The 11,122-nt window shown below is 44.0% G+C and overlaps 1 protein-coding gene across 1 annotated transcript in view; it reads right to left on the minus strand.

Annotated features, from left to right (window-relative positions):
• The window catches only part of LOC107090573 (flocculation protein FLO11-like), a 55,585-nt gene extending 48,088 nt beyond the window's left edge, over nucleotides 1-7,497 (minus strand). Inside the window, exon 1 of the mRNA XM_015384031.1 lies at nucleotides 6,036-7,497. Within this exon, the coding sequence (XP_015239517.1) occupies nucleotides 6,036-7,455 (1,420 nt within the window). The 5' untranslated portion in view covers nucleotides 7,456-7,497. The remainder of the gene's footprint in view (nucleotides 1-6,035) is intronic.
• Nucleotides 7,498-11,122: the final 3,625 nt, after the last annotated feature.

Consider the following 11,122-nt stretch of genomic DNA (forward strand, 5'->3'; position numbering starts at 1 on the left):
TGGCTAGAATGGGCTAAACGGGGCTAAAAGGAGCTAAACTTGGCTCGAAGGGGCTAAAAGGAGCTAAACTTGGCTAGAAGGGGCTAAAAGGAGCTAAACTTGGCTAAACGGGGCTATCAGGAGCTAAACTTGGCTAGAAGGGGCTAAACTTGGCTTAAAGGTGCTAAACTTGGCTAGAAGGGTCTAGAAGGGCCTAAAAAGGGCTAAACTTTGCTAGAAGGGGCAAGAAGGGCCTAAAAGGGGCTAAACTTGGCTTAAAGGAGCTAAACTAGGCTAGAAGGGGCTAGAAAAGCTTAAAATGACCTAAACTTGGCTTAAAGGGGCTAAACTTGGCTCGAAGGGGCTAAAAGGAGCTAAACTTGGCTAGAAGGGGCTAAAAATTGCTGCTGCAGCACTGAGTTGTAGGAGTAAAAGATTTGGAACATGTCAGCAGAGGTAAGAAATGGAAATAAGATTTCTTTTACAGTTAAAAGATGATTAAAGCAGTTTTTAGTTTTTCCATCTGAAGCTCTGTTTTTATGTTTCAGGGTTTACCTGAAGCAGCGTTTAGTTGACTCTGTGAACACTTAATTATTACTGAGATCATCACTAAACATCTTATATGTTTGCTTAGCAGGAGAACTTCTTTATAAACAGTTTGTGAGAGTCCTTTTCCTCCACTAATGTTAAAGCAGGTTTTATTTATTGGCCTAAATCTGCTCTGAATGTTCTTCAGTTTAAACTGGGTCATCATTTCCCCCTCCTGCCTCCTACTATCACTGTCCATCCTGGGAGCGTAGAGGGCGGGCTAATCTTATCTGCTGCAGGAAACACATTTAAAAACCTTGAACCAAGCAAGCGAACAGGAAACAGGTTTCTAATCTGAGCAAAAGGAAGGAAAAACCAGCGGCCTGAAAAAGAGGCAGAAAGGAGGTTCCCTGTTTCCGTCATTCATGGAATGTGCTTAAACAACAGACTTTCTTGACCTTAAGGATGAGCAACCAACACAACATCCACGTTACAGAAAAAACCGACGACACGAGTTTATCAGAGAGAGATTTGATTGCTCAGGCAAGTCCGTCCCGCTGATGAATGGTTCCTAGTGGGAGGGGGGCCTATTGACAGGCATCTGGGAGAAGCTCCTTGAACCCCGGTTCTGATTTTTAAATGAGAAACTTCTCGGTTTTTATCATTTCAGGTTTCTAGGTTTGTATATTATTCCATTTTGTGACATGAGGTCAGGAACTTTTTGGAGCTTATGGAAATACTTCTTCTCAAAAGATAATATTTTATCATGTCTATGCTTAGAATTGACTTTGTTAGACAAAGAATCTTTTATAATTTATATATTAATTCATTATGATCATTATTATTTTAACATCAGGAAGTTGCTTCATAAATCCCATTTTTTTTTACTTTATTGCAGCATTTTCTGATGTAGGATCTCCTTAAAACTCTAAAACTCTGAACTCTGCCTTCAGCCTGGTCTGGGACAGTCCTGCCTGGGTCTCCATCATGGAAAACAGGGACCTAATGTTGGACTCTGGTCCATGGGTCAGGGCTGCAGCTACAGCAGGTCCATGATCAGAGCCTGCGGTGAGGAAGAGGAAGCAGGAAGCCTCCTCTGCCAAAGGAACTTCCTGAATTAGGAGCTGTATGCTTTCCCACAATCCTTTGCTAACAGCAGTGTTAATTTCATCAACCCTGACGATGATGAAAATATTTCGTCAGCTCCTCTGATTCCCGTGACGATGACGAAACCATAAAGAACAAAAATTGTTTCCAAAAAATAAAAATATGACGAAAATAAAAAATTATTTTCGTCAACGAGACTAAGACCAGACGAAATTAACGATCCGTGGACGAACGGACATTAAGTAATGTAATTGTTTATAATGAATTTATAATTGTTAATATAATATGTTTCTTAAACTTCATAGAAGATTCTGCGTTGTTTGTCCCACAGCGCCTCGCGGCGCTCAGTCAGCAGCAGAGGGCTAATACTCATAGCTCAACTTCGCAGTCATGGCAGATAACGGTGTACGATTTGTTAAACAACGCCTGGATGTATGGCGCCATTTCAGTTACAACGCGAAGGAGAACACCGCAGGACGGACGCCACCAAAGAGTCTGCGGCTTTAAAACGGCAGGAAAGAAAACAGCGAATCTAAAGCGACATCCGAGGAGCCAACATGCTGCCATCGGTAAGGAGCGGGGGGGCCTGTAGTAGTGGGAACGGGGTGTGTGTGTGTGTGTGTGTGTGTGTGCGTGTGTGTGTGTGTGTGTGTGTCTGTGTCTGTCTGTCTCTTTGTCATAGAAGAAAGATGATCTACTGATACTCTGGTTATTAATTGTTTACATTTCTTCCTCCTAACTAGATTCCTGACCCAGTGACATCACAGCCATACCAGAGGTTGGGGAAGGAAGGTCGTTTCCTTGGTTGTTCTAAAGGTCTTTATAAATAAAGTTGAGTTGGGTGCTGGCTGGTTGAGTTTGCTTTGGGAGACGTTCTCAGGCTCCAGGCCTTCATTTATGGATCTAGCTTCTTTTCCTGGATTTCCTGCCTGACACAATCATCTGTGACACGTTAGATTTAAAGTGCATCTACCTGCTTCCTGCCATCTTTAAACATGACTGCTTTATCCCTCTTTCATCTGGAAATCCCTGCAGCGCTGCGTCTTCAAACCCACAGTTTGCTTTGTTTTCTATCAGGACTTGATGAGAGTCCTGAGCAAACATCCTGAGGTCTCGTTAGAACGGATCAAACAGAGACATGAAGGAGGTCGTTTCCTCCGCGGATTATTTGGATGAGAAACATTGATCTATGAAATGTTCATAATTACAACAAATCCCTGCAGAAAAGAGCAGGTACCGTTTCACAACCTGGTAATCAGGACTCCTTCAGGATTGGTTTCATTTCAACACAAACTACCAGCTAAAGGAAACCATCAACGCATGCTGACAAAGTATTCACACCCCTGAACTTGTCTTACTCACATTTTTCACAGCAAAGACCCAATTCAGATCATTTCAGCCACCAGAAAAAATCTGATTTCATCCACTTCCAGACGTCCTACTAAAGAAACTCTGTTTCTTCAGGGACATAAATTCAACTTTCAGTGTTGCTGCCGGTCCATATTAGATGGAGCTGGAATGAAAACTTCTAAAAGAGTTAAAGAGTTTTCACTGTGGAAGAGTTGGAACAAAACTGCCTAAAAGTTTAAATTCAGGTTTAAATTTATCTAAAATGTCAAAACTTAACTAACTAGAGCTCCTAATGTATGGATTTATAGCCAGATATAGCTGAGTATCATCAGCATAGCGGTGGATTGAATCCCATGCTGCTGTGGGGCACGCTGACAGGAGCAAGGCTGCCAGAACTACCATCAACACTTCACCCATGCAGATCAGGTGCCTTGCTTATGGACACAATGACTGAGCTGGGATTCAAACCAGCTACCAACCAGTTGCTCAACAAACTGCATTCTGCGCCACAACTTTAAAGGCTGCTGATGTCATCGTTAGGAGACAGGAGCTCACAGGCTGACATTAAGGGAGAAACGATGCTAAGTTTTTATTTTAAAATCAACATTTAAGAGACTTTGGAGAAACAAACCTTTTGTTGAATTAACAGACAACATTACAGCATGACATCAACTAGCAGCGCGAATTCAGCTTCATTGTTTGTTATGAAAGAGACCATGATGCTGTTATTTGCCACTGCTGCCTGGGGCACAGCCACGTTACACGACTCTGCTCTCTTATTGCATATAAAGTTTTTATGAAAACTTACTGCTGCCGTCATTTTTCTCTTTAAAATTGTTTTTGCCCAATTTGTTGGTAAATAAAACCGTTTGTGTTTATTTACAATAACAATGCAATACTGTAAGTGTGCACAATGGGTAAAGATAAAGGGGCTAAGCTAATTAGCAAAGTTAAAGATCTAAAAAATGCAAAAAATGAAATAGTTGATTGTTGGTTGGACTGGAGTCGAGCTGCAGGGTCCATTAAAGCGGGCCGAGCTGCTGGATCACTTTAGGGCTCATCAACAATACGACCTTTGGATCCAATTCATTTCTATTCATTAAAATAAAAAAGTTTTGACCTAAAACTGGTTTGTGTTTCATAGAAACATGAATTTTCTTGATGTTCTGATAGGGGTTTCTGGGAATGATTATGTTTATTTTATTAATATTATAGGTCAATGCTAAGATTTTGTTTTCCACAGCCAGGCTCCATTAGGTAGCTATGGCAACCATCAGGCTTTCTGCTGGTTCTGTGGTTCTGCCAGCAGAGGGCGCCCCACCTTTTTATGTCTGCTCATTAATGCCGCTGCTGGTATTCTATTTAGGCTTAAACCACCATCCCCTCCGTTAACTGTGCTGCTCTGTGATGTCATCCTTTGGTGTCCTGTTCACAATAATCTGCTAGCAGCTGCATTTCTTTAGCAGAATGAATGAGCATACCATTTCCACCATGGAGCTTTAGTGAGCAGCCTGTGTGAACGTAGACTCAGCAGTGATTCATCCTGGCTATCAGGTTAGCTGGAAACATCTGATAGCATCAGGAAGCTCCTGCTTTGGCACCAGAGCAACGACCATTTCTCCTATTTCACCATGATAGGATTATATTATCTTACTAATTGAACTTCATTGATCTCACATCGCAGAAATTCCCTCGCTGCATTTAACCCCTCCCCTCGGGGAGCAGTGGGCTGCCATTGTGCGGCACCTGGGGAGCAGTGTGGGGTTTAGGGTCTTGCTCAGGGACCCAGACTGCACGCTGTGGGGATCAATCCGGGTAATAGCGACCTCCTCAGAGCGCAGCTCACTGCTCTACCCATCAGGCCAACAGTCTCACTGATGATGTCAGCCTGTTAAACCCTAGTATTACCTGCCTGTTGCGTGTCTGAACGAATGTTTTCCCAGTAGTTTATGTAACTGGGACAGTCAGGATAAAAAGTCATCTTCATTCTGTATGTGGCAACGATTTGGGAATGGAATGAGAGCGGCGTCCCGATCCAAGAACAAAGCGTGATACTTTAATAAGACTGGAGACATGGATGTTATCCACAAACATGTGTGATGTAATGATGTGATGATGTAATGATGCGATCATGTGATGATGTGATGATGCGATCATGTGATGATGTGATGATGCGATCATGTGATGATGTGATGATGTAATGATGCGATCATGTGATGATGTGATGATGCGATCATGTGATGATGTGATGATGCGATCATGTGATGATGCGATCATGTGATGATGTAATGATGCGATCATGTGATGATGTGATGATGTGATGATGTAATGATGCGATCATGTGATGATGTGATGATGTAATGGTGTGATGATGTGACGGTGTGATGATGTGATGAGGTAATGATGATGTGATGATGTGATGATGTAATGATGTAATGATGTAATGGTGTGGCAGACTGGAGTTGTATAAAATGCTTCTGTAACTGTTTATTGGGGCCACTACTGCCTGAAATGAGCCGGTTGGTCGCGCTGCCGTCTGTAACTCTAAGCAACCTCTCTGGTCTGAGTCAGATTATAATTAATATTCAAATCTGTTGTCGGGTCTCCTGGTTAATTAATACATAAACATAACAAAGTATTATTTACAGAGTTTGCTCTGAGACCAGCATATCTCTGCTTAGGAAAAGAACCAGAGAGAAAATGCTTCAAGGTGGAAACAGAGCTTTCCTTATCAACCTCCTCACTGACCACCAAAGCGAGGACATCCTGGCAGCCCTCGCAGTTCATGTAGGACTCAGTTATTATCTGAGATCAGGTTCAGGTCATGGGTAGATATGCAGCAGTAATGGTTCGTTAGTGTTACTGTCAGGGCTTATAAAGATAGAGGTTGGTGGATATTAGCGTCTGGCCTAACCTTGACCTTACCCCGACCTTTTTTTAAATAAAGAGCCTAAAACAGAGCAGAATGTTGATGATTGATTCCTGTATTCATCCATTTTCCACCTCTGGCTTCATGAGGAGATAACACCTGAAAACAAAGTGAAGGCTTCGCAGTTTATTTCCCATCTTACCTCCGTGTTTCCTGGTCCCCTCCAGTCTTCTGGTCGTGCTTCTGGTCTCAGTCGGACCGTCCGACTCGGATGATGACCCAGCAGAAGGTTTTGGCGTTTGGACGGCAGGTCCTGTGTTGATGTCAGTCATTCCAGGGACAGAGAAGGAAGCAATCCTCTGTAAGATCAGGTCCACGCTGTCGTTGCCGTCACATTCACCATCTGCCAGCGGTCCAACCACTCTGGATCCAGAGGTGCTAGAAGAACCCAAGTGGAGATTAAGGACCATGTGACCGACCTGGGATTTTGAGTAATGATCCATCTGATGGAGGCTCTCAGGAGAGCAGCTCCTCTCTGCAGCGGTGATGGGATGGTGTGAAGGAACGGGAGAACTTGGAGAGATGGGTGAGCGTGGATGGTTGTAGAGTCGACCGGATGTTTCAGAGGAACTGTCCAGGCTGTGGAGGGAGGCTGAAGGGCTGGTAGCTGTAGATGGGGGGCTGAGGTTGTAGTTCTGAAGCTCACTGCTGCTCTGCTGGGAACAGTTTGAAGTCTTTGGGCTCATCAGTCCCGCCTGCGGCTTCGTGGGGGAGGTTGGTGAGATGCTGCTTACCAAGCTGTCCAGATCCAAGGGAAATTTGTTGAGACGTCGAGTTTCTTTGGCTTTGGTCGGAGGACTCTTGGTGCCCCACAGGCGCTGCTGGTAAACTTCCTTTGACCCACTTTCCTCAGAGGAATACCCACTTGGCCGACCATTCCAGTTAGCATTAGCATCAACATACTTCATTCCTGGAGACATCCTGCCTTCTGCACCGTCCTTTGCCATTCCCAGTGTGAGCTCCTCTGTGAGCTGGAAGTCCAGAATGGACACGGTGCCACGGTCGGAGACATGCGGCTCTGTGACGTGCAGCGTCAGCTCGCTGTCTTGGTCTACCTCAGGCTTAAAAACACCGCCCAGGGAGGAGAACTTTTCCATGTTCGCTCCACGCTGCTGAGGCCAGTTGAGCTTGGATCCATAGAAGTCCCTCTGAGGTGGAGGGCTGTTGTACGATGTCAGCCGGTTGGCTGGGAGGGTGTAGCCGCCACCGCTGGAGTACTCTAGGCTGGAGGTAGAGCTGTAAAGGCTGTCGTTGTCACTGCCGGGTCCAGACGACGTGGAGCAGAAGTTGGGGTTTAATCTGCTCTGGAAGGAAGCCGCTCTGGTGACAGAGGAGCTATTGTTTGGGACGACCGGCCTGTTCATGGTTCCTCTGTTGAAGGACAAGCTGCTGCCTACGGCACGGCTCTTCAGCAGGGGGCTGGGACCCAAACTCAAAGATCTGAGGGAGTCAGGCTGCCCACCTCCTCGCTGCTCCACAATGGCTTTATTGTGGTTAAGGATGAAATGGGAGGAGGAGGGAGAGACGGGGGTGGAGGCAGAGGAAGCTGAGGTGATGGACATCAGATCGTCTGCATTTTCATCGTCGAATGACCTCTTCAGGGCTGCAGATGGGAACAAGCAATATTCAGGTCATCATCTCACTTTGGTCACATCAGATACAAGCCGGTAATCGACTCAGCAACAACCCACGTTAAAATCTCCTCGGCTGTGGGAACACCAGAGCCGGCTTGACCCTCTAAATTACGTGATGCCATTGAACGCAGCGTAGGGACATCAACACACCGCACCAGTCGCTTCTGATCTATCTCTGTTACAGGGATATGTACCAAAGGCTTTTAAGGTTGCTGGAATTAAACCTCTGCTTAAGAAACCGTCTCTTGACCCAGATGACTTGGTCAATTATAGACCTATATCCAATCTTCCTTTCTTATCTAAAATTCTTGAGAAAGTAGTTGCCAAACAAGTGTGCGATCACTTCCACCATAATGAAGTTTTTGAAGAGTTTCAGTCTGGCTTTAGAGCTCATCATAGCACTGAAACAGCTCTGGTGAAAGTCACTAATGATATTCTCATGGCCTCAGATAATGGACTTGTATCTGTGCTCGTCCTGTTGGATCTCAGTGCTGCATTTGATCCAGTTGACCATAATATTCTTTTAGAAAGACTTGAATATTATGTTGGAATTAAAGGAACAGCTCTAGACTGGTTTAAATCTGATCTATCTGATCGAATTCAGTTTGTTCATGTTAATGATAGATCTTCCTCATGCTCAAAGGTTACCTGTGGAGTACCACAGGGATCAGTGCTAGGACCAATTCTCTTTACTTTATACATGCTCCCAATCGGTAGAGTTATTAGACAGCATGGGATTAATTTCCACTGTTATGCTGATGATACCCAGCTATATCTGTCTATAAATCCAGATGAAGCTAACCCATTACATAGATTACAGGCATGTCTGAAGACAGAAAAACCTGGATGAAGCCTGTGGAGCTGGTTGACTGTAGCGTTTTGTATCTATGCTTCTTTTTCTATGTCTGCTTCTGTCTCCTTGAACACCAGTGGGCCTCAGCAGATGGCCGCTCACACTGAGCCTGGTTCTGCTGGAGGTTTCTTCCTGTTAAAAGGGAGTTTTTTCTCTCCACTGCCGCTACAAGCATGCTTAGTGTGAGGGATTGCTGAAGAGTCAATGAGTCGATGCAATCAGGTAGTTTTCCTTAGATAGAAAACTTTGAATCAATCTGACTGGATGATCTGGTGAACTGGAAAGTGACCTGAGATGACGTGATGTGAATTGGTCTTACAAGCAGAAATACGATAAACGTGGAGCAGCTCTGGTCAGAGGGATTCAGTCAGATAATAGACAGAAACTATAAAGCACATTGACTACGACCAGGATTCCTTCCATTGTTTACTTTCCTGATTTCTGACAGTGGCGTCGGATGTAGGAGTTTGCCCTGAAATCGAAGGATTGACGGTTCAAGCCCCGGCTCCGACTTTCAGTGTCGTTGCGTCCTTGGGCAAGACACTTCACCTGCATTGTCTACTGATGGTGGTCAGAGGGTGGCGCCAGTGTACGGCAGCCCCGCTTCTGTCAGTGAGCCCCAGGGCAGCTGTGGCTACAATGTAGCTCACCACCATCAGTGTGTGAGTGAATGGGTGAATGAATGTAGAGTAAAACGCTTTGGTCAAGTCTCCTGACTTGAATAAAGGCGCTATATAAGTACAGGAAATTTACCATTTACCATTTACCACACTCATGAAATCATAAACACCAATGCAGCATGATGATGATGTCACCAGAAACACAGCCGCAGGGGGTCAGGGGCCAAGCAGCCGCCAGCGAGTGGTTAGACCAGCTTTATTAGCCAGTGGGAACGGAGCTAAATGATGACTTCGGGTCGACCATGTTTGAAAAAAATGCAAAAGCTCAATATTTTCAATTGGCAAGAGGCTTTATTATGCTTATTTTTCTCTTATGTTTATAGCTCAACTTTTACTAGCAGTTTCCATGGTTACTGACAGGATGCGTGCTTCATGGAAACTCCAGGAAACTAATCTCCTTTATTCTCCATCTCCTCTCTGCACCCCACTGGGCAACCTCATGGTCTGAGACCCTCACTCTGAATATCAGATATAAACCTGCGGTCCTGCTCACCACGCAGCAACAGACCACCGACTCAGACCACCACCCGGCCAGCGGACAGACCCACTGTCCCGTCAGACCAGCATACCCATAGTCAATACGCAGGAGCTAGACGTCAGATTTGCGTTTATCCCTTTAGTTTTGTAGGAAAAATAGACTTTGATGTCAGATCGCCATACGCTTTAAAAACACCAAAAAGTAAGTCATGAAATAGTTTTTATTTCCATGACTAAAGGGATAAATGCCTGTTGAGGTAGTTTAAAATGTATTTTTCTTACAAAACTAAAGGAATAAATGGGTATTGATGCTGGGTATGCTGGTCTGACTGGGTATGCTGGTCTGACTGGGTATACTGGTCTGACTGGGTATGCTGATCTGACTGGGTATGCTGGTCTGACTGGGTATACTGGTCTGACTGGGTATGCTGGTCTGACTGTGGGTATACTGGTCTGACTGGGTATGCTGGTCTGACTGTGGGTATACTGGTCTGACTGGNCTACATGTCTAACTAATGACAAGCTGATACATATCTGACATGGCACCACTCTTAGCCAGTCATCTGTTAGAGAAGATAGTCAATGCATTTTTTTTAATATCTATGATTGGATATTGTGCTGCAGCCCCGCAAAAATGGAAATAAATGTGCTATTCAAGACTTGTGACTCATAAAGGACGACAAAGACGTATCCGGCTGCAATTAAACTCCGGAGTGTCCGACTTAAAGCTGGACAAACGGCTACCCTAACATCACCCCTGGTGATGAATAAAAGATTAAACCTCTATTCCACAGTGAAAATTTGCGATTTAACACCCTTCTGTTTTCTTTTTGGCATATTTTAACAAAAAATCAAAAAGCTTTCCTTCTTTGTTCTTATTTTATTCTCCAGTTCTGTACATGGGATGTAGAATTTGAAGCTGTGGTTCTATGTCTCAATATCAGGTGTTAAAAAAATTAAAAGGTTTCGTAAATTTACTCTGAAAATTATACACAAATATACGGATGTTAAACAATTTAAGTGGTACTTTTCAATACTTAAGTACTTTTGAAGGCATGTACTTTTGATCACTTCTTCTATACTTCAACTTGAGTAGATGACTGACCGGGTATGTTTTACTCGCAGTAGAGTAAGACTTGACTATGAACATAAACACTTTTACTCCAATACTGCAGTAGACTGCTTCTTCCACCACTCTTAGTACCCACAATAGATACCTTTACCAACCTGTATCTTCCCTCTGGATCAGAACCTTTCTTACCATTACTTTTTTTGAGGCAGTTTGTTATCATTCCAGCTCTGCAGCTGGAAACCATTTTTAGCTGATTCTGTATACCCAATCAATGTAAAGCCCAAAACTTTCCCACACATGAGTAACAAACTTAATACTGTTTCAAAAGTTAAGAGGTTCAACAATTTTCTCAACAATATAACATTTTGAAATTTTATATAATACATTAGCCCTTCCCTGTGCTGTCACCTTATCATGGTGGAGGGGTTTGAGTGTCCTAATGATCTTAGGAGCTATGCTGTCTGGGGCTTTAGGCCCCATAGTATGGTCACCCAAGGCAGACAGGTCCTAGGT

This window comes from Cyprinodon variegatus, unplaced genomic scaffold (genome assembly GCF_000732505.1).
Source record: "Cyprinodon variegatus isolate N-32 unplaced genomic scaffold, C_variegatus-1.0 Scaffold300, whole genome shotgun sequence".
Classification (NCBI taxonomy): domain Eukaryota; kingdom Metazoa; phylum Chordata; class Actinopteri; order Cyprinodontiformes; family Cyprinodontidae; genus Cyprinodon; species Cyprinodon variegatus.